Consider the following 24,354-nt stretch of genomic DNA (forward strand, 5'->3'; position numbering starts at 1 on the left):
CTGATCTCTACCCAAATGGATTGAACATTTTGCTGCTTAGATCCTATACAGGCTCTCCCTATCACCCTAATCTCATTCTTAATTAAGAGCGTGATCCCACCTCCCTTACCTTCCTGCCCGTACTTCCTAATTACCTGATACCGTTGGATATTTAATTCTCAGTCATCACCACCCTGCAAGCATGTTTTTGTAATGATAACTCAATCATACCCCTTTGTACTGATTTTCACAAGTTTGTCAACTTTGTTTCGAATACTATGGGCATTCAGATAAAGTGCCCATTTCCTCATTGTCCCTTTTGAATCTAGCAATCTCCTTGTCTTTTGCATATGATTCTGTCACCCAATTTTACTTTTCTCTTTTCTAATGTTTGCTCTGGTCTCTTCATTGCTTCCTTCTGCCTTTCTGCCTGGACTCCCATCCTCTTGCCATTTTAGTTTATCCTTCCTCACAGTCTCTCTGCTTCTACCTTTGCATCTACCTTTACACCAACTGCTGCATCTTCTGACCTGACACTCAGATTCCCACATCCCTGCCAACCTAGTTTAAAGCTTCCCCAACAACCATATACCCTTTGGAACTGTGCAATTTATCCAGACCTGTTTAGAAATACCTAGATGTCTCAAACTTTGGGGGTTACCAATGACCAGAAGCAGAAGTGGACCAGCCAGGTCAATCCTATGGCTACAAAAACAGGCCAAAGACTGGGAATTCTGTGGCAAATAATTCCCCTCCTGACTTCTGAAAACCTGCCTTCATCTACAAGACCCAAGTCAGGAGCTCCTCTGCAAATTCCCCTCTACTGCATCCTGATATGGAACAATGCATTTGTGGGCGGCATGGTGGCACAGTGGTTAGCACTGCTGCCTCACAGTGCCAGAGACCCGGGTTCAATTCCTGCCTCAAGCGACTGACTGTGTGGAGTTTGCATGTTCTCCCTGTGTCTGCGTGGGTTTCCTCCGGGTGCTCCGGTTTCCTCCCACAGTCCAAAGGTGTGCAGATTCAGGTGAATTGGCCATGCTAAATTGCCCATAGCGTTAGGTAAGGTGTAAATGTATGGGTGGGTTGCGCTTTGGCGGGTCGATGTGGACTTGTTGAGCTGAAGGGCCTGTTTCCACACTGTAAGTAATCTAATGTTACCATTTCTTCACCATCATTGGGTCAGAATTCTGGAACTCTCAACTACATCCCATTGATTGCAGCAGCTCACGAAGGCAGCTTGCCACATCTTCTCAAGGGCATTTTGAGATGGGTAATAAATATTGGCCTTGGAATGATGTGGCCCTCTCGACCCACATCCCTTGATTGCATTCTAAAGCTGTAATTGCTAGTGCTTTTCTCAATAGAGTGTTGATTGCAGCTTAGAAATTTAAGAAATAGAACTATACTTTTTGTCCTGTATGTATAGATACTTATGGAATATTTTTTATTCATTCAAAGATTATGGGTATCGCTGGTCAGACCAGGAGTTATTTCCCATCCCTAATTGCCCTCTAGAGGCTATCAGTGAAAATGTTGCAGTCCTTGTGCACTGAAGACACCACAATGATATTCGGAAGAGATTGTAAGAATTTTGACTCAGTGACCGTGAAGGAAGGGTGATACTACTCCAACTGAGGATGGTTGCTTGTGAGGAAAACATATAGGTAGTGGTGAACCCATGTGCCTGCTGTCCTTGTCTTTCTAAGCAGAAAGGTTTCAGGGTTGGAGGATGCTTCAGTGTTTTGATGAGTTGTAATAGTACAACTTGTCGATGATACCCATTGCTGCCACTGTAGGCCATCATGAGAGGGAATGATTGAAGGAAGATATTACATGGGTTGCCAATCAAGCTGGCAGCTTTGTCCTGGACAGTATTGAGCTTCTTGAGTTTTGTTGCAGTTGCACTCATCCAGGATGCTCAACCGATTGGCAATGCATTGGTGAAGAGGGAAATGTTAGTTTGTGAAAATAGATGGTAAGTTGGATTGAGGTATGAGGGGCCATATGTGATGGTCACAGAATATTAGCTTGCATAGGCTGGTAATGGGAAGTGTGTGCTGGTGAGATGAGAAGGTTAAGGACTGGTGGAACATTTACTATTTCTCTTTTGGAGAGGTAGGTTAACCCTTTGGTTGTGGTCCTGGAACACCTCTGGTAGAGATAAGGCAAGGGAAATGTGAAAAAACATGCCTGTGCCGAAAAATGAGAGACTCATTGGGACTTGCAATGTTGCCAAGAGGTTGCTAAAAAGATATTGAGTCTAAAAGAAAAGTATTTCAAAGTGTATGCTTAAATAAAACCTTTATAGGATTCGTGCTGCATGACTGATTTCCCAAATTATTAATTTAACAATGTGAAAACCTATTGATTGACAGCTCCACCTCCTCATTGAACAGAAATATTTATTAGCATCAGATTTTAAGAACCTGAGTAAGACGATTTTTGGCGTAAGGTCCTACCACTTAACTGAAACGTTTGCTAATAAAATTAATTGAAACCTCAAGTGAGATGTTTGTTTCATAAGGGATTTGAATATGGATGTTTAGATTGTACCAATGAGATTGTATTATTTTCAACAATGACATAACCAGTACACTTCCTGATGCTTCCATTAATGGGCATGCTGGATAATTAGTGAGATGGCATGGTGAGGGAATTGAAAAGGATAGTGGGTGAGAGATATTGGTTTATAGTGAGTTGTCAGAAGTGTAATATAATGGGCCATGCGAATGATAGAGGGCAGATGAGGGGCAAAAGATGATGGCCATAGGGTGGCACATGGTGTATGAAGGACTATAGGGTGACTGCAGTGACATAAAATAGTATGGATGGGGCTTAAAGGATGAGGAGTTGAGGGCAGGAATTTTTTTTTTCTGTTTTAACTTTTTAATTTTGTGGACATTGTCAGAGTTCTCAGGCAGATTTTCTGACTAGCCCACCTCGGGAACTCACCAACCTCTTGGGCTTTTCTCAGTTGCTCTGGTTTCACTCCTAATCCAGCCCATCACTAGCCTCCTCAGCCGTCGGTCAATAAGAGAAGTATGGGAGACTACTTTAAAGTTTGTGCTTGCGGAGCTGAGATTTCTCCAGGCTCTATAGCCAAGACATGGGAGCATTTTCATTGGTGTATTGCGGGTTAACAAATTAGCGATGACGCTTTCAAGGAAGTCGAAATTGTAGCACTTCTGACACTGCAGTAACCCCTCGGATGATGTACTCAAGTTTTTGGAGTGGAAATTGAACTTTAACTTTGTAACTGAGAATAAAGTGTGCTGCTGCTGAACCTAGAATGATGCCTACAAAGTCATTAATTTAAATATACAGAGCTACTTAAATTGATTGGATCTGCCACCTCATAAATTGCCTGTTATTTTTAGCCTGCTGGCAGAAATTATTTTTAGCTGTTAAATCAAAAATATGCAAATTCATGTTAATACCAATCAAAGTCATTGTCTTTTTTCCTTTGTAGTAAATTGACATAATTCGAGAGAGTTGGAATATTGTCTCCTAATCTCTTGCGTTTAAATCTGAACACATAAGTGAATTGGGAAAAAGTGATTTTGGCTTTAAAAGAGAATAAACAAAACACAAAATGAGCTTACATGTATTCCTCCAGTTAGCTTCCTTGAAATCTTAAGGGTCACCCTGGGATTGAACCCTTTGCTATTCGTATTATTCTGAAGCATACGCGAGCCATCTAGCCTACTGGCTCCTTGTGTGTGAACAATTAAATGACATTTAGCTGTGAGTCGCCAGCACAAACGGAAGGGAAAATAAGAAGATTTCTACTGAATATTGTATAAGCTAGTAGTTTATTTCTTAGCTGATGAATCTGTCCTCTCAGCTCCTGTTCAAAGCCCTTGAAAGTCTAAAACGTGTTTCTTTTCTCATGTGACAGAACGATGAAGTAAACACAGTTCGAGTGAAAGAACGAGGCCAAGATGTACTCATCCTGAAAAAAATGTCGTCATCTAGCCCAGCCCCCACTGCAGGGAGTGCCCAAAATGATTGGAGGTAAGTGGTTCACTTCTACTCTGCAGAGCACTCAGCAGCCGGATGGATCAGATCGGTTGGAATCTGAGTGAGACGGCAAAACTGAAATTATATAATGCACTGGTAGTTAGAAGTAAAATAACAAGGCAACAGAATGGGAAGTTCAGTATTAGGAGTTTTTGATCCCTATATGGAAAACAAAAGTGTTTCTGAAATCTTTAAAGATAGCACTGATTTGACTTTGCCAGCTTTTGATGTGCCTTATTTTAAATATATTGATGAGGATTCAGAAGATGAATGGAGTAATCCTTCACAATCTTCAGCAGAAGATGACTCAGTCGAATCTTTACTCTCTAATAGGTATAAGGTGGTGGCTGGAACTCCTGAGAAGATTCTAGAGCATTTGCTCAAAGGTATGCACTTGGAGGAAGGTGAATGCAAAGAGGCAGGTATGATCATTATCTTGCTATTAAAGTCAAAGGGATACATTTATATGATGAGATATATGTTTGAATTCATAATGCTGGAAGTTCAAGCTCTTCCTTTTTTCTTTAAATATTTTTGTTATTTGCTTAAGTATATATATATATAGTGGAACATTTTATTGTAAGGATTGTTAACCAGCTCTTCAGGTCTTACTGAAGTTGGAGGTGTTAACCCTTTTTACTGTTTTATATTGTTGGAAGCAAATTTTTGTTTCAGCATTTGCACAAAGCTAAACTCAAATGATTTTTTTTCTGTTAGTTGACTGTTACCATTGCTTCCTTCCCATGATACATATTGTAAATCCTTAGCAAATTAAGGGAATGTGGTTCTAAATCATGCATCACACTCAGGAGACAGGGTATCAGTATAATTGATAATAAAAATGAATGAATTAGGATGTTCAGGATTTTGTCATGTTGCATTAAGAGATAAAGCATTGCTGTAATCCAGTGATAATTAGAGAGTGGAATTAAACTAGCATTGCAAACCTAATGGTACTTTAGTGCCATTAAAGAGAGTAAAAGCTTCTAAGCTATTATGGACCTTTAAACATCAACATTAACCCTACAATTCTTTAGGTCAAATTGTGAACTGCATTACTATAACGTTTTGTGTCTCGTTGTTATGTGTGCATCTTTGAAAGAAGTTGGGTTCAGAATTAATGGAAATGCAAGTCATTCTTTGCTGGTGAATGATGATGAATTTTATGCAAGACAATAATTTGATTATTAGCCTTATTAAAGAAATACTTTTGAGCCAAGCAGAGGGCCTAGTACAATTAGTGAAGAAACTTAAAACTGAAAGATAAAAATACTTCTGATAATTATTAAAATTTTGATGGAAAACCATATTAAATTTTAAATTTATAATCATGCCAATAGGATTTTATAGAAGGTATAAAACTGTTTGGTTATGATTAGGATCCCTACAGTGTGGAAACAGGCCCTTCAGCTCACACCAATCCTCCGAAGAGTAACCTACTCAGACCCATTTTCCTCTGAATGATGAACCTAACACTACAGGCAATTTAGCATAGCCAATTCACTTGACCTGCACATCTTTGTGACTGTGGGAGGAAACCGGAGCACCCAGAGGAAACCCACGCAGACACGGGGAGAATATGCAAGCTCCACACAGACATTTGCCCGAGGCTGGAATCTAACCTGGGACCCTGGTGCTGTGAGACAGCAGTGCTTGGTGGGATCATATAATGACATAGTGAAAGAGATGTATTTAAATCATTGTGTTGCTATATTGGTGGCCCTGTAGAGTTCCATAAGGCAATATGGTTTATTGTATTCCTTGGTTTGCTGCATCTGCTGCTTATTGATTGCACGACATCAAATAAGGCAGCCAAACCTGGGTGGAAAGCATTGCATGGCCTGAGGAGAACAGCATGAGAGTCGACACATATTCTCGAATGGAATATTTTGTGGACTAAGAGAAACAGTCTCATGCTGGTCTCTCTCTCTCTTTTAGTTGGTTGCTTTCTTTAAAACTAACTTGAAGGCAGGTATTCTTCTGCATCCACAATGCCCTGGAGCTCCTCTTGCTAATTGCTACTCTTGTCCACCAAACCTGACAGCACAGTTTGAACTTTGGAGTCAGGGTTCCTTTATCGAAATGAAACCTGGGAATTAAAAATTTGAACTTTGTCTTTGAGTTTAAAAAAATGTAAATTCTGCAAGGGAGCCTCCTGCAGGAAACAGGCACAGAATTAATGCATTGAATAAAATTTATATAATATCCCTACTACATTCTGCCATTTGGATTAAGCAAATTAATTTTGTTCTCTACTGAAATGTTTTTGTTTATAAGTAGCACAACTAAATTGTGTTTAACATAATTGCTTCTAGCTCAGGTTTTCTATATTCTGTTTTGTTTTGTGCATTGTCATAGTCACACAGCGTGGAAATAGACCCTTCAGTCCACCCTTTTCATTGTCTATTATGCCAGCATATTTGGTGTGGTCTGCAAACTCACTAACCATGCCTTCTGTATTCTCATCAAAATCAATTATATAAATGACAAACAAAAAAGGACCCAGAATCGATCCCTGTTGAACACTGCAGATGACAGGCCTTCAGTCCAAAAAGTAACCCCCCACCATTATTCTCTGTCAATGGGACTAGATTAGGTTAGGATATCTAGTTGGCAAGGATGAATTGGACCGAAGGATCTGTCTCCATGCTGTACATCTCTGCTCTATGTATCCAATTGGCAAGTTCACCCTGAATCTCATGTGACCTAACTTTACTAATTAGTCTACCAAACGGAACCTTGTCAAAGGCTTTACTGAAGTTCAAGTAAACTTCTACTATTCTGCTCTCATCAATGTTTTTCGTAACTTCTTCCAAGAACTCAATCAAGTTTGTGAGGCATGATTTTCCTCTCACAAAACTGAGCTAACTATCCTTAATCATTATTTGCCTCTCCAAATGTCCATAAATCCTATCTTTTATAATCACCTCCAACAATTTATCCACACCCGAAATCAGATTCTCAGGTCTGCAATTTCTTGGTTTCTTCCGACAACCTTTCTTAAATAAAGGCACAACACTAGCCACCCTCTCGTCATCTAGAACCTCACCCGTAGATATAGATGATGCAACTATTTCTACAAGGGGCCTTGCAATTTCTTCCAATACTTCCTATAATGTTCTGGAATACATTAAATCAGGTCCTGGAAATTTATCCACCTTTTGTTTTCTACATTTCCAGTTGAATATTTTAAAGTAGTTTAATTTATATTATACAATGATAAGCAAATACTTAAGAGAACTTCTACAAAATGTTAACCTGCAAGTTTATTCCCATAAGACAATTTTGTAGTTATACCACTGAAATTCTATCATATATTTCCCATTGGAATGCAATGATGCCAATCAATATTAGATCATGACAGTAAAATCACCACTGAAAGAAAATATAAGTGTAGCGATATTAATAGAATTTCAAAGACTGGGGAAGTAAGTAAATGATGTTACCTAATGTAGAAATTCAGATATTGTTAACCAAATTTCTATACTGTATCAATCAAATGCAAATTGAAAACAACTCTCACCTAGGTACCTATGATATCAAATCCGTTCATTTTAATTATTCTAATCTCTTTACCTTCACTTCTAGGAGATGTTGCTGTATTATCAATAACAAGGTGATATTTTGAGCTCAGTAAGAAACCTAGAAAAACGTAAAGGTTTTTGTTCCACAGTAACATCTTTAAACTAGACTACACTTTGACAAATTGAGTGATTGTGATTCCTTTTGAATGACACATGCTTTCAAGCTCAGTCAATTGTATAAAGTGTAATCATTCCGTGGCCTGTCTGCCCTTTTTGGTATGGGAAATAGGTGAACGTATAACACATTGTCATTAGCAGAGTACTTGATTTGCGTGGTCAAACTTCATTTCTGAACCATAGTTCTGAAAGCTATTTGTGCCTTCAGTATAATTACGTTAATGGTTTGAACAAGATATACATATTTTGCAGTGTTTCCAAAGTCATTGCCAAGTGCTGATCTGCTTCTATATGGAGATATCTGCATTCCATAGCTCCAAGTTTGTGGTGAAATCAAGCTACGTTGTGGTATAATTCAAGAATTGCTTTATAACAAGTGGAAACAATATGCGTGATGTTAACTGTTAGTGCACACTGTTGATTTAATATGGTTGTACTGATAGTGTGAATTCAGAGTTTCAAGTAGTTTCATATGCTTTTGACACAGATAAAATGATAGGTTGAGAGAAATTAAAGAGGTATGTGAGCTAAACATAACTTACATTAAAGGGCTCTATAGAATTAATGTGCAATGTGAAGAGAGACGAGAGGTGTAGGGAGGGCACAGAGATTAGTGTCTAAGCAACTGAGCAGCCAACACATGTTAATTTAATCTCTAGGTTATGCACATAAGATATGTAATTTCTAGGTGGACTTGACTTTCTATTATTTGATTTTTTTGCACATTTATATTTCACCTTCCCCCCCCCCCCCCCCCCACCATGCCCCCCCAAATGATTTTTAAATATCTGTACATTTTCATTTAGTTTAACTCAATCAGTTTCTTTTTTTTTCTAGACGTCTAATAATGTTAAAAGTACTTCTACTTACTGGTATCTACTGATTTCCTTGATTTCTCCGATATTAAGGCTAAAAATAAACACTTAAAAAGTGTCCCCAGAGAGTTAATTTAGTTATAAGTTATGAACGTATTATGAATGTATTTTTCAGATTACTATAAATATAATTAATGGTGATATTCACATATCTAGTGAATTCATGCAAGACAGTTCATATATCTGCAAATTTTAATCACTTCATAAGTTGCTTCCATTGTTTTGTATTCCCTTGTTCTGACTAAGCATATTGTATGACACCTATGTCATAGCTGGGCAATCAAATTTAAAGGAGCTTACAAACCTGCCTGAATTTTTCTTGTTCCTCTCCTGTTTTATTCATATCTGAATACAATCCATTCATTTATGCTTCTGTTTATTTGTATATTTCAATGTATATTCTTAACTATTCTTCCTTTATAAGACCAAAATAGGGAAACCGAATTAGGCCATTCAGCCCATCGAGTCTACTCCACCATTTGATCACAACTGATGTTTCTTAAGCGCATTCTCCTACACTCTCTCTGTAAAGTTTGATCTGCTTACTAATCAAGAAGCTAGGCATCTCCGTCTTAAATTCATTCAATGCCATATATTCCTCACCATGTGCCCTTCTATTCCAAGTTGTATTAATGGCTGCTGCTGCTGCTTTTGTGCCATGTAGTGGAGGACTGGAGTCAAATGCAGGTCGAGCTTATAAGCTACAAGTAAACAAATTGGGATTCTAGTTTGTACAGGTTTTCCCTACAGCCAGTTAAATTATATTTTGCCATAATCTTATTTGAATTCATAATGTTTAAACTGCTAATGACTATTGTACCACAGAAGTCTTTCTCAGCTTTCTTTTCTTCTCTGCTGTGCAAACAGTTCACCCCTGTTCACCTCCTTCATAGACAACCCAGGTAAAGGCTATGGAAATTTGATGAGACAATGACTGTCTACAAAACTTCCATTTGTATTTGCAGCATCCAATTAGAAAGATTTTTATTGCTCATTATTTGATTTGATATTGCATCAAAACAGTCATGTGAATTTTTCATTTATGGATAAGGAGCTGATCTTTTTAAGAAACAGTGAAAAATATTAAGTGATTGAGATGGAAGCATGTTTTATTACTATGTTTGCTTGGTGTTTAACAAAAGCAGTAGGATGTAAAATCTTAATATGTTAGTTTGGCCTATCTAACCTAATATTTAATTTACCAGAGCATATTGGTATATGTTTTAACTTGTTTATAATACAATGCAATCTTCAGAGGATTTGCAGGTTACAGCAGGAATAATCCAACAGTCCTGAATATAGAGTTCAAACTCTTCACTTAACTATTAATACCTCAAGGCACAACCAGCATTTTTCTCGTCGATCAATGAAGAACAGTTGGGCTTTTGCCAACATGTTTTTCACTCCATTCTACACTACAGCATAGCCTCTGAATTGCATGATCATTAAACATTAAGTTAAATAATCGCACATCAATATGGTTTGTGAAATCTTTAGTGGGTGAATTAATCTACTGTTAGAGGGTAACTGCTGTAAATCAAAAGAATGCCTCGTTGTCAGAACTTTATTTATACAGTGGTTTCAGAAGCATTAATCTGTACCACACATTCAACATTTCAGCCTTTATGTAGTGTTCTGGTGCATTTTCAGTTCTCCTAAGTTCAGGCCTTCTAATTATTGTACTGGTACCTTCGAACTGAAGGCAATCTCTTAAACCTATGAGTATGACTAATTAAAAAAGGAAACAATATGGTCTAATTTATTGGCTGTTCCTATTTTTCTTTGGAATATCTTGTAATTTTTCATTTTCATATTCTTATTTCATTAATATGCTAACATTCAAATACATTATTGCCAGGTTTGAAGGAAGTATTTTTGTGTATTTTTCTCCTGAACTTTTCTCCCTGGATATTGGTTCACTGTTATGGTTCAGTTCCATTACACCAGGAGCTCTTTAGTACTTTTCCTAGCAACCATTATATAGAGTTATAGAGATATACAGCACAGAAACAGACCCTCTGTGTTGACCTAATATCCTAAACTGATCTAGTTCCATTTGCCAGCATTTGGTCCATATTCCTCTAAATCCTTTCTATTCATATACCCATCCAGATGCTTTTTAAACGTTGTAATTGTACCAGCTTCCTCCACTTCCTCTGGCAGCTCATCCCACACACGCACCACTGTCTGCTGAAAAAGTTGTCCCTTAGGTCCTTTTTAAGCCTTTCCCCTCTCACTTTAAACTCATGCCCTTTAGTTTTGGACTCCTACCACAACAGGGAAAAGAGATTGTCTGTTTACCCTATCCATGCCCCTCATGATTTTATAAACCTCTACAAGGTCATCCCTTCAGGCTCCAACACTCAAGGGAAAACCACCCCATCCTATTCCGCCTCTTCCTATAGGTCCAACCCTAGCAACATCCTTGTAAATTGTTCTGAACCCTTTCAAGTTTCACAACATCCTTCCTATAGGATGAAGATCAGAATTGCATGCAGCCTTCCAAAAGTGGCCTAACCAATGTCCTGTAGATCTGTAAATGACATCCCAACTCCTATGTTCAATGCACTGACTAATTACATAAAGTGTACCCAATGCCGCCTTCACTCTTGTCTATCTAGGACTCCACTTTCAAGGAACTATGAACCTGCACTCCAAGATCTCTTTGCTCAGCAACAGTTCCCAGGACCTTACCATGAAGTGTACAAGTCCTGCCCTGATTTGCCATACCAAAATGCAGGACCTTGCATTTATCTAAATTAAACTCCACCTGTCACTCTTTGGCCCATTGGCTCATCTGGTCAAGGTCCTATTGTACTCTGTGCAAAGGGAAGAAGGTTACTTCAATGCCGCCAATTTAGGTATCATCATCATTAAACTTACTAACCATACCTCTTATGTTCATATCCAAATCATTTATATAAATGACAAAAAGCAGTGGACTCACCACTGTTCCTTGAGACACACTAGTGATCACAGGCCTCCAGTCTGAAAAGCAACCCTCTAATGTGACCTTTACTGGTCTGTTATGACCATGTTGTTATTTAGCCATAATTCATATTAAATATTATCTGATTTTCATTTACAAAACTTTCCACACTTATGAAATATTCTTGCGTAAGCTGACAACGTAGTTTCATTCATTCAGACCTAAATAATGATTACAGTTAAGTGATTAAAAATCTTCATAACTACACCACTGTTTAACAGTTCAGATTTGGTTTTGATAAATAGTAGCTGATTAGAGATTAATTGAATGAATAAAAACATGACAACAGTATTGGCCTCACAAATTCTAACAATATGCCAAGTACTCAGTGTGCATGTGGTCTGCTTATGTTGGAGGAGAAAGTGAGGTCTGCAGATGCTGGAAATCAGAGCTGAAAATGTGTTGCTGGAAAAGCACAGCAGGTCAGGCAGCACCCAAGAAACAGGAATTGCAACGTTTCGGGCATGAGCCCTTCTTCAGGAATGAAGAAGGGCTTATGCCCGAAACGTCGAATCTCCTGTTCCTTGGATGCTGCCTGACCTGCTGCACTTTTCCAGCAACACATTTTCAGGTCTGCTTATGTTGGACTAGATTGAATGTGTTACATTTTCAACTCCAGGGCCGCCTCAGCAATGGGATACTGATACATTGAGGGCAAATTGAATCCATCATCTATCCTGAATTCAGCCATTTAATTCTGGTTGGACTAGGTGCCCAAACTTGTTTCAGTCACCCTGGGGTAGATATTAACCATACTTCCTGATCCTGATCATTATCCAGCACGTGATAGGCATCACGTGAGGATTAGGCTAAGCTTTCATGCATCCATAGTCCAGTATTCTGCTGATGTTCATCATCCAGGCTCACTTGAGGCTACATTCGTAAAATGTTGGAGAATGATTCACAACCTGTGTGCTACTGTAGTCTGGCAACACCTTGAGAAAAGAAATGATTGAAAGAAGGGGAATATAAAAACAAAGTAATCATTTAGAACTATGGGTGATTAGCCTTCCAGATGTTCTAAGTTTTAGAAAGTAAATTTCTGCGGGGCTATTCCTGGTTTTCCTAGGATTTTGCTGATCTGTGTTTGAAGCAGTGTTACCAATATCTGTCAGTCCTAACCTCAAGTTGAGTGCCTGAGGAGTTTGGGGAATTTTCGAGAGTAAGCTTTCCCTTTATGATAATAGGCTTTTCTGCTTTTTTTTGCCTCTGCTAGGAGAGTGGTGAGAAAGGTTTAGTCGTTATGGGTGGGGCAAGCTTGGAAGACTTAACTGTTCTTTTTCCATCTGTCATTTTTGGACTTGTGTTTGATTGTAAAAGGGAATTGTCCCTTTTCTGTTGTTCCTGTTAGCAACGATCAGTATTTCATTTTTGGAAACCATTTTAGTAACAGTTTGGCACACCCAGTTTGTTAATTTTGCAATAGCTTATATGATAGTAACTATAATTGCAAAGTGTACAAGTACATGAATCATCGACAAGAGTTTAAAGTTCTAATTGTCACATTTGGTTGCCCACAGAAGAAATTCATGGAGTGTATTTGCCTCAGGCAGTCCTGGGCAGACTGATAACATTTTGCAATTGTGTAGAAAAGGTAATTGGGTTTAAGTGGACAGACCTGATGCATACGCAGCAGAAGTGATGGTATGTCTGGTCAAAACTGTATATGGCACTTCTGTCAAGAGATGTCTTTCAAGCAATGTCTTGCAACAATCTAACCTATTTGAATTTAACGACTATTTGGAAAAGAAACCGTTTTAAGAATCAAATTCCTACTTGTAGTGAAATGATGCTTCTTCTCTCAGACAAGTAAAGCTCAAAAAAGGTGTTTTCATCATACTGTCAGCTTTCAGTAATGTTCAGCTTCAAAGCAGTAAAAAAAAATTAATTTCATTATTGAACTAGCAGAGAAATCAATACCTTATTCTGGTGCCAACAGCCAGTTTAGCGTTATGAAGAAAATGTCTCATGCTAAGCTACTTCAATGCAACACTTGAACCAGACAATAAATCAAGGTTCTGTCTGCCCTCTTAGCTGAGCATTAATGATTCCATAAATATTGGAGGAGTTCTCTCCAAAACATCGAATAATATTTATCTTTAAATAAACTGGTCATCTGGTCGTTATCACATACTGCCATGTTCTCTCTATTACATCAGTTACATCTGTAAGCCCATAAACAGTAGAAGGATGGTAAAAGGAAGAGAAGGGCTGATTAACAAGCAACAATATCTCCACATAGAGGTGGGGAAAGACTGAGGTACAAAGTGAAGATTGTGCATCTGTCTTTACTACAGAAACAGATGTTCCCCAGACCCCAGTGTTAGATCAGGAAACTCAAAATTGATGAAGGAGGAAGTTGGATAAGCTATTGGCCAGCGCTGATTAGATGCATCCATGACCATTGAAGGAAGTGAAAATAGAAATTGCAGAGGCACTGGCCATAATCCCTCAGTCTTCCCTGAGCTCAGGCAATGGTGCTAGAGGACTGGAAAATCATAAACCTGACGGCCTTATCCAAAACTAGAAGAATACGCTCAACCATTACAGACAAGTCTGTTCAGCTTCAATGGTGGGGAAACTTCTAGGAACAATAATTTTGAGATGGAATTGATTGTCACACAGAATTTGTGGCTTAATCAAGGAGAGCCAGCATGGATTCTTGAGGGAAAGCTGTGTTGCTGGAGTTTTATGAAGAGGTAACAGAGGATTGATGAAGGCAAAGCTATTACAGTGGTATACGTGAACATTCAAATGACTTTCGGTACACTGTCAGAAAAGCAATGTGAGAAAAGGGATAGCTCAGAGTAAAAGGGTCAGTAGCAACCTGATACAACATTGGCCCAGTGATAGGATACAGAGAGTAATGGTTAATGGATACTTTTCAGGCTGGAGAGAGATTTGTAGAGGAGTTCCCCAGGGTAGATATTGGGACTTTTGATTTTACTGATTTTATATTAACACAGGCTTAACAGTGGAAGTGGCATGCAAAAGACCGGACTAAGCAATCACACAACCAACAGGTTAGATTAAAGAAATAAAAACAAATTGCTGAAAAGGCTCAGCAGGTCTTTCAGCATCTGTAAGGAGAAATCAGAGTTAACATTTCGAGTCCTGTGTCCCTTCCTCAGAACACTTACCATTAACCCAAACTATGTCCCTAATGATTTTATAAACCTCCATATAATCACCTCTCAACCTCCTATCCTCCAGTGAAAGATGTCCCAATCTATCCAACTTTTCTTTATAACTCAAACCGTCCATACCCAGCAACGTCCTTGTAAATCTCTTTTGAACCCTCTCTAATAATATCCTTCTTGTAACTGGGTAACCAGAACTGGACATAGTGCTGATGAAGAGGCCTCATCAATATCCAGTACAACCTCAACATGACTTTCAATTCCTATACTCAAAGGACTGAGCAATGAAGAAAAGTGTGCTAAACACCTTTTTAACCACCCTGTCTACATGTAATGCAAACTTCAAAGAATTATGTACCTATAGGTCCCTTTTCTACAACACTGCCCAAGACCTACCATTAATTTTATAAGTCAACCCTTGTTTATTTTATCCAAATACAATACCTCATATTTATCCAAATACAATACCTCATATTTATCCAAATACAATACCTCATATTTATCCAAATTAAGCTTCATCCGCCATTTTTCAGCCCCATTGACCCATCAGTGCAAAAGACATTCATCTTTAGCCAGAAGTGTCAAGTGGATAATCGAAACATCTCTTGAGGTCCTTGGCTTCATTTCGTTCAGCACTGGCTGCAGTGTGTACCATCCACAAGATGTATTGCAGTAATTCACTAAGGTTCCTTTAGCAGCACTTCCCAAACCTGTGATCTATACCATCTAGAAGGGCCACCACTACCTAGTGTTCTTGCCCAAGCCACACATCATCCTGAGTTGGAACTATGTCACCATTCCCTCAATGTCGCTGAGGCAAAATCCTGCCTATCAGCAATGTGGCTGTCCTACATCTCATGGACTGCAGCAGTTCAAAAAGGCAATTCACTGCTTCCTCTTTTGAGAAAATGGAGGATGACTAATAAATGCTGACTTGGTCTGTGATGCCCAATTCCATAATGAATAAAGTAAAAATCAATTTTCCCAAAATGTTAAGCATAGAAACTGAACAAATATTTGAGCAGTATATTCAACAAGTGCTTTTCATACAAACTTCTCTTAGCATTCAGTGAAAACAAAATAATGGTGTACTTATTTCTCATTCTAGCTGGCTCAGCTAGCAAACAGTTTATGATAAAGGACTCAAAAACAAAAGTTCTTGTAAAATAATTTGATGGACACTTGACACGGTGGCTCAGTGGCTAGCATCGCTGCCTCAGCGTGTCGAGGATCCAGGTTCAAATCCTGCCTGGGTTTCCTCCAGTTGCTCTGGTTTCCTTCCACAGTCCAAAGATATGTAGGTCAAGTGAATTGGTCATGCTAAATTGCCCATTAGGTGCATTAGTCAGCGGTTAATGCAGGGAAATGGGCCTAGGTGGGTTACTCTTTGGAGGGTTGGTGTGGACTTGTTGGGCCAAATGGCCTGTTTCCACACTGTAGGGAATCTGATCTACTTAGCTGTAGTCAACCATGACCTGTTAGCAGTCACAACACGGGGCTAAGAAGCCTTCCCTGTAAAATATCATTGAAGCTGTTTTGTAATTCAAGTATGCATGTCATTTACTTTTGCAAATATCCACCACATTTATTAGGAGTTGACTCTAATTATTAAGGTGTGTTGTTCCAAGAAATTTGTTTTAATTTAAAGTAGGCATTGCACCTCTTTAAAATTTTTCTTTTAACTGCCAATTTCTGCAAAATATTTAGATAATGACCAAATGATAAACTCAGGTTGAGGCTATTAGTTTTAATAGAAACATGTTGCTCATAAGAGGAAAAATAGGTCACAATATGAAATGAAGTTTACAGGTGCACTTGAGTGCCAGATAATATTTTGGAGCAGTGTATGATTTTAGGTTAAAAAGTACATAAAACAGAGACTTCTGAGTTTATTTCTCAGTTATTATACATGGTTTTGTGAGAAGTCAGTCGTGATCAATTAGTCTGCTGAAGAACAGGAAAAGGAAGTAGTCATTGAAATGTTGGTGTTCAGATATTTTGTGAACAGAATAATTCACCATTCAAAGATTTAATACTCTGATACCTCAGCTTAACAAAGTTTTGTTTTGCAGATATCTTGCTGGATGATTTCCTTCTCACATACACAGTCTTCATGTCAACCAATGACTTGTGTCACGCATTACTGAGACAATATCCTTTCAGGTTTTTGCCGAAACTGCAAAGCAACTAATAAGTTAAGAATGATTATAGTTATGAAGCTATTTGTCAAATATCTTTCCACAGGGACAGGCACCACCACAATCCCTCAAGGGGATTGAAATATTTACCTTAGTTGAATGTGCATTATTAAGTCAGAAACCTAAAAATAGAGCTTTTGTATCATTTATGTTTAATTTATTTTATGTTTTTGGTAGTTTATACAGTACAATAATATTCATAGAACCAACCTATAGTGTAACAAGTGTAGTTTCCTACATGTTTTACACTTGAAAATTAATGGCCCTACATTCTAATGGCAGCTAGGCTTTCTGTGGGTAGTTTTAAAAACCTGCCCCTACATAGTTTTGATCTATCCGGCCAAAATCCCAAATATGTTTGCCAGAAATAGCCAAGGGAAATCCACTCAGTGCAAGAGTAGAGTTACAGGCCGACTTCCTCTTTTTACAAACTCTGCTGCATTTCAGGAGTTAATGGTTGCAAAGAGACTCTGGTAGAGACTGAGGAAATGTAAGTGAGTAAGGAGATATTTGGCAGGTGGATTGGTAAGGGGTAGTGTGCCAAGATGTCAGGTGAGTAGGTTGCCAGACAGGTAGGCTTCCAGGATGCCAGGTGGTAAATGCCAGGTATGTGATGGAGTGCTTCAGGTGGGTTCAGAGTTTTGGATGTGGGTCGGATTGCTGGGGCAGCAGCAGTGTTGCTTTGTAGGCAGTGTTGAGTCAGCTTTGAGGGGATTCAGGCTGGCCTGGGGAAATTGGGCTTCTGAGTGTTGGCCCTGGAGATGGATTGATGGGGCTTATATAGGTGGGTTGGATTGACAACAATGGTGTCAGGTCGGGAAGTAGTTGTCAGAGGGTCTGAAAGATGTAGGGGTCAGGGGAGTTGTAGTCTTAGGGGAGATCAGTGGCAAACTGGTTGGCAGGATCACTTAAGGAGTTGGACTAGCTTTTTAATTCCCCTAACTTTTCAGGATTAACTATTATCTTGAGTGAGGCAGAATTCTCTTACTTTAGTAGGCCTTTCCACGCTCAAGGGAGATGCCAAACAAAATCTTCAATTTCCAGGGCAATTCCCACAGACTAAGCAGTGACACAGATTCTGCATTGACTAGATAAAATTTCAAACGAGACTGTTTCAATAACTATCTGACCACAAGACTTTCTAGGCCAAACATTGGATATTGTAGTGTCAAAACAAATGCTCACAGATCAATAACAATAAGAATAACCATCTTAAATGTGAAGCTATGAATTACATAATTTCTAAGCTGGTAATTCAAACACTCTTTGCTGTCGCTGTGACAGCACCATTCTGGTCCATTGCTCTGCACATTGGATAAGGAAAGATCTACTGCTCAATCTCTTGCCGCACACAAATAATGGTTCTTTGCTCCACTTCCTTCCATGTTGTAGTTCACCGGAGAATGTGGCTCAGCTCCAAAACAAAGCACACTTCCTTGTAGGACTCCACAGCTGCGTCCTGAAATACAATCCACACTGCCTTGTTTTCCTGTTCCTGCCTACTTCAAACTGTCTGTAGTAGACTATCTTTAATATTGACCAGGGATCTTTGAAAGCTGCTGTAACTCCCTGACACAATGCATCATGCAGTCTCAGCAGAATATTATGGACATGAACTGACTTGGTATTGTCCTTTAGTACTGACTCTAAGCAATGCAAGTTTATCAAGTGATGAGGAAGCAGGAGACTTACTATCGAGATTCCCTTTTGCTGTTTTGTTTTACGTTTCTCTTGTCAATAAAGTGGGACACTAAAATTAAAGTTAACAAAAAATACAATTGCTTCATAATACAGAAACATTCATTCAAGAAGAATTCTACAGCTCAAGGTATGTTACTGGCATTTGCTTCTTGTTCAAAGTTTAGGAGAAGATTTGTAGCTCGGGGCTCATTGTTTCTGTTCGCCGAGCTGGGAATTTGTGTTGCAGATGTTTCGTCCCCTGTCTAGGTGACATCCTCAGTGCTAGAGAGCCTCCTGTGAAGCGCTTCTGTGATCTTTCCTCCAGCATTTGTAGTGGTTTGAATCTGCCGCTTCCAGTTGTCAGTTCCAGCTGTCCGTTGCAGTGGTCGGTGTATTGGATCCAGGTCAATCTGCTTATTGATTTGAATCTGTGGATGAGTGCCGTGCCTCTAGGAATTCCCTGGCTGTTCTCTGTTTGGCTTGTCCTATGCTAGTAGTGTTGTCCCAGTCGAATTCATGTTGCTTGTCATCTGCGTGTGTGGCTACTAAGGATAGTTGGGCATGTCGTTTCGTGGCTAGTTGGTGTTCATGGATGCGGATTGTTAGCTGTCTTCCTGTTTGTCCTATGTAATGTTTTGTGCAGTCCTTGCATGGGATTTTGTACACTACGTTGGTTTTGCTCATGCTGGGTAATGGGTCCTTCGTTCTAGTGAGTTACCTGAGAGTGTCTGTTGGTTTGTGTGCTGTTTTGAGTCCTAGTGGTTGCAGTAGTCTGGCTGTCAGTTCGGAAATGTTCTTGATGTACCATACATCAAGAGCATTTCCGAACTGACAGCCAGACTACTGCGACCATTAGGACTCATAATAGCACACAAACCAACAGCCATTCTCAGTCAACAACTCACCAGAACGAAGGACCCGATACCCAGCATGAGCAAAACCAACGTAGTGTACAAAATCCCATGCAAGGACTGCACAAAACACTACATAGGACAAACAGGAAGACAGCTAACGATCCGCATCCATGAACACCAACTAGCCACGAAACGACAGGACCAGCTATCCTCAGTAGCCACACACTCTGATAACAAGCAACATGAATTTGACTGGGTCAACACTACTATTATAGGACAAGCCACACCGAGAACAGCCAGGGAATTCCTAGAGGCATGGCACCCATCCACAGATTCAATCAATAATCACATTAACCTGGACCCAATATACCGACCACTGCAACGGACAGCTGGAACTGACAACCGGAAGTGGCAGATTCAAACCAGAAGCGCTTCACAGGAGGCTCCCCAGCACTGAGGATGTCACCTAGACAGGAGACGAAACGTCTGCAACACAAATTTTCAGCTCGCCGAACACAACCACAACAATTTTGCTTCTTGTTCCTGACTATGGATTTCCCATGAGATGAATATGGTTGATGTTCTTCCCATGCTAACCAGTCCTATGGCCTTTTAAAGTTAGCAGTAAAAGACTTCCAAATTCTGGAAACCTGAGTTAAAAGAAGAAAATACTGGTGACATGTAACAGATCTTTATTACCTGGTTAAGATGTCAGCCAAAGTTTAATGGTGATACCTTTAGCCTGAGTTAGAGCCAGCCCCACATGAGAAACTTTGCATCTAATCCAGCCTTAAAATTTCACTGAAGTATTGGGAAAGTGGGAGAGTAATAGACAAGATGGATAGCGTTGATGCCAGCCAGATGGAAAACAAAGCAACTGAGCTTATTGAAAACTCTGCCCATGTCCTAGCTTTCTCCAAGTTCTGTTCACATTTCGCTCTTTTGCCTAATTACACATTACAGCTCCCAGTTGAGTAATGGCTTATTTTAAGATTCTTCGTATTGCTTTCGAATCTCATCATAGCCTCATTTCTCACTTACTGTGTAACCTCCTCCTGATCAATAACCTCCCAGAATATCTGTGCTCTTGCACTCTGGCCATTACAATCCTTCACTCTCCCATTGATAACCATGTCTTCAGCTGTCTAGACCTCCTGAGCCCCGGAATTACCTCCCTATACCCCTCCACCTCTACCTCTCTCCCCTCCTTTAAAAACTTTGTTAAAAAGGTAGCTTAGTTACTTGTCTTAATGTCTGTTTATGTGGCTTGGTGTCAAATGTTGTTTGGAGCTCTTGTGAAGCACCTTACAACATTTAATTATATTCACAGCCCTGTATAAATGTGAATTGTTTTTGTTAGTAACTGGGCATCAAACAAGGCTTTAGCAGGCTGGCAACACCACTACATTGTTATAAAATCAACTCAAGAACGTAATGAACAGACATGAAAGGAACAAAGTCATTTGAACATCATTAGGTAGTGCAGAGAGCAGGCATGAGAAACTCACGCACAATAAATCTTTTAAATGGAGGTGGAAGGCAGAGGGGAAACCAAACAAGAAAATTGAGAAAGTAACTTGTCTCAAATTGCTAAATTTCACTTCTCTAATGGTTTTCATAATCCTAGCAACAATTTCATTCACCCCATTATTTCAGTTCTTTCTGCTTTTCTTTTCCCGGGTGTGTTTAATTGTGTTGGTTAAACAAAACACACACATAGCTAGTTTAGAATTGTGGACTCCAGAATAGTGGATGTCTCCTAGCTAGATTTTATTTGATGGCCATTAAGAACTGTTAGAGAGACAAAACATTCCAACCCATCTATTTGGTTTGAATTCAGTGTCATAAGCATGACTTAAAGACAGTTTTCTAACACATATCATTCCAACCACTAACTGGTGATTATTTACTTCTCATAGAATTCCAGGGTAAGGATCTTCAACTACCTTTATCATAAGTATTGTTTTGTTTAGCTGTTGTCTCCCCCATGAATGATAGTCTATTACTGCATTCACAGGTTTTCAAGGTGTATCAGTCAGTCTAATTGAACTCTCACTAATCTGGTCACTTGGCTGTATTGAGTAGATATGTCTAACCTAGGCTAAACCTGTGGTGGGCACAAGGATGATTTCATTGAGTTCATAGAATCATACAGTACCCTTCGGCCCATTGAGTCTGTACCACCAAAAACTCCCAACTATCTTAGTCATCCCACTTTCCCACGCTAGATGCATAGCCTTGATTGTTATGACAATTCAAGTGTACCTATTAAAAGATTGGTCTCAGCTATCCTCCCAGGTAGTGCACTCCAGACACCCACCATTCTCTGGGTGAAAAGATGGTCTCCTCGAATCCTCTCTCAACTTTAATGCTTTTCAATTTAGATAGGCATCCTCTTTTCTTGATCCTTCATCTAAGGGCAACAGCTGCTGCTTGTCTACCAGAAATATGTCTCTTATTATCTTATACACCTCTATCAGGTTCCTGCCTACCTTTTTCCTGCCTGCCCACATGACGTCTCTGTGTTCATCTTGTACCAATATTTCCACTAATCTGTCAACCCATGTTTTCTTCTTGGTCCCCATGTTAGTTAATATTGTTAATGGTGCCCTCTGTTTAGGTGCTGTTTCTGTCTTTCTTAAATCGGCTGTGATTGCACTCCACAAGAAGCCACAAGGGTCTGTCATTGCTGCAAGATATACTCCCCTCTCTCGCCTCCCTTTTTGTCATCAAGATGAAATGGCTCTTGATATCCCATGTGACTATTACAAAAATAAACTGTGACTCCTGGCCTTTCTCAGCCTATTGACAGCCTTTGACACAGTTGACCACGCCATTCTTTACAGTGCTTCACCATTGTGGACTAACTGACTGGGGCTGATCTTGCTTGATTCCATTCTTATCTTTTCAGTCATAGTCAGCGTTCACACTACTTCCTGTTCCCATGTTATTCCCAAGGATCCAGCCTTGGCCTTCTGAATTTCCCATCCACATACAAGCCCATGGCACCCTCCTCTGAAAGTGTTCTTAGTTTTCACAGCTATGCTCATGACATTCTGTTCTACCTTGCCACTTTTTCTCAACTCTCTGCTGCTATTAGGTTATTGAGCTAAACAGTTTCTGTCATACGCAGACAGGGGGGAATTGTCATTCACCAGGGCAGGGGCTTGGAACCTCATGTTGTCTGGGATGGTGCAGAGTTGAGATTTCCTCTTTCCCTCAGGACCAGGAAAAGAGTCCGTGACTCTAGGCCATGCCAAGCTGGTTTGAGGTTGCCACCCGGATTCAGAAGAGGAATGCTCGGCACTGGCACAAGAAGGTGAATGGCCTTCACCCCTTATTGGGAGGCCATCCTGACTTTGAGCATCTTCCATTGGCTGACTGACCAGTCCAACTTCCTGGAGTGGTATCAAAGGCTATCATTGACTTACTGTGTCAGGACCCCCTGAATGCAGATCGCCCCTTTGACTTGACTGAGGCCTGCTGACAACCAAGACCAGCTTCCTGCTTCCATGTCTGTGCTAAATGGAAAGGCAAGATTCAAGTAATGTGAGCCTTGTATTTTTGAATGATGGGACAATGTGCAAAAAGGCAAGGCAATGCAAGGCAGAGATGCTGCGAACGTCCAGGTCGGCTCAGATTGAGTGAGTGCTATGAGAACATGTGAAGAGTCTAGAGATACAACCTGGTCCAGACCGTGAGCTGAATGTGCCCCCGACAGCACAGTATCCATGCAGTAGCATTACATCGCAGTTGCCAGTGCAGTCCAAAGTGCAGGAACTTCCTGTAAGTGATCAGAGATATGCCATGAGGGTTCCTAGAGGCAGGCAAATGCCAACTGCTAATGTTTGTGCACATGGAGTGTATGTGGCAAGTGCTTGTGGAGCAGACACTGAGATGTTGGCAGTTGGTGTCCAAAATAGAGGTTCTTTGGGGCAAGTGGGATTCACCATATATGTGCTGTTATTTCCATGTTGAAGTTTCTTGATGCTAGCACTCTAACACATTTTGTAAGATAGGAAGCTGAATATTCATGAAGTGTATTCAGCAAAGTGTTTAATAAGCAATAATACCCACTCAATTGACAATTAGCAAGAAACACACCACAACTCTTAAACCATGAAAGGTGGAACAAGAGGCTTCCAACACTGAGATGGTCATCACTTATCGACTTGTCCAATTCTGTGGCAAGTCTCACCATAGCCCACATTACTCAGGCAAACTGAGATGGTGAAAGCACTGCACAGTGTGAAATTCTGACCAGGAGAGTCCCAGATCATCTCCTTAGCCCATGCTTCTTTCACTAATCTTCATCAGTGCCAACATTCATCTAAGTGCCAAAAGGTTTCTGTTCCCCATAAACATAAGTGATTGCTGGTCAGAAAGTGTGAATGTTTGAGTGAGAATTGGGTTGGCTTTGCTAGGATGCTTCTTGGTGATTGTTGAGTCTGTATCACTCCTTGTTTACTTGGCTATGTGAAGGATGGCTATTTATTTTAGGTACCACAGTGTGGCTAATGCTAGTGGATCATTAACTCACTAAGATTCAGCACATTTAAGAGAAAAAGTAAAGGCCAAGAGAGCATACAATATTGAACTCCTGTCTAATTCCAAAGTTTAACATTGTAAACTCAGTGCTGCCAAATCCCTGTGTAGTGAATGAAATAAGCTAATACATTCAGGATAAGAATTACAGAGACCAAATTTACATTCTGAAACTCCTAGTATTTGCAGAATGGTTGCACATTCATTGCATTAATACAGTTTGGAAACTAATATCCTCTGAAAAGGTAAGAGACAGCAAAATTAGTGGCAGGAAACATGTTGTTTCTTTGATACCCAGAAACTGCCAGTGTTGTTAGTAAATCATTTTGTTTCCAACAAGCAAGGTCTTTGAACTTGAGCCCTTCTCCAG

At 39.7% G+C, this 24,354-nt stretch overlaps 1 protein-coding gene across 2 annotated transcripts in view; it reads left to right on the top strand.

Annotated features, from left to right (window-relative positions):
- The window catches only part of LOC132816009 (rap guanine nucleotide exchange factor 5-like), a 189,018-nt gene that overhangs the window by 105,794 nt on the left and 58,870 nt on the right, over positions 1-24,354 (top strand). For both annotated transcript variants that reach the window (XM_060825412.1, XM_060825413.1), the window contains 3 exons: positions 3,881-3,996; positions 4,336-4,424; positions 16,780-16,858. In XM_060825412.1, coding sequence (XP_060681395.1) covers positions 3,881-3,996; positions 4,336-4,424; positions 16,780-16,858 — 284 coding nt within the window. The remainder of the gene's footprint in view (positions 1-3,880; positions 3,997-4,335; positions 4,425-16,779; positions 16,859-24,354) is intronic.

Source organism: Hemiscyllium ocellatum, chromosome 5 (assembly GCF_020745735.1).
Source record: "Hemiscyllium ocellatum isolate sHemOce1 chromosome 5, sHemOce1.pat.X.cur, whole genome shotgun sequence".
Taxonomy (NCBI): Eukaryota; Metazoa; Chordata; class Chondrichthyes; order Orectolobiformes; family Hemiscylliidae; genus Hemiscyllium; species Hemiscyllium ocellatum.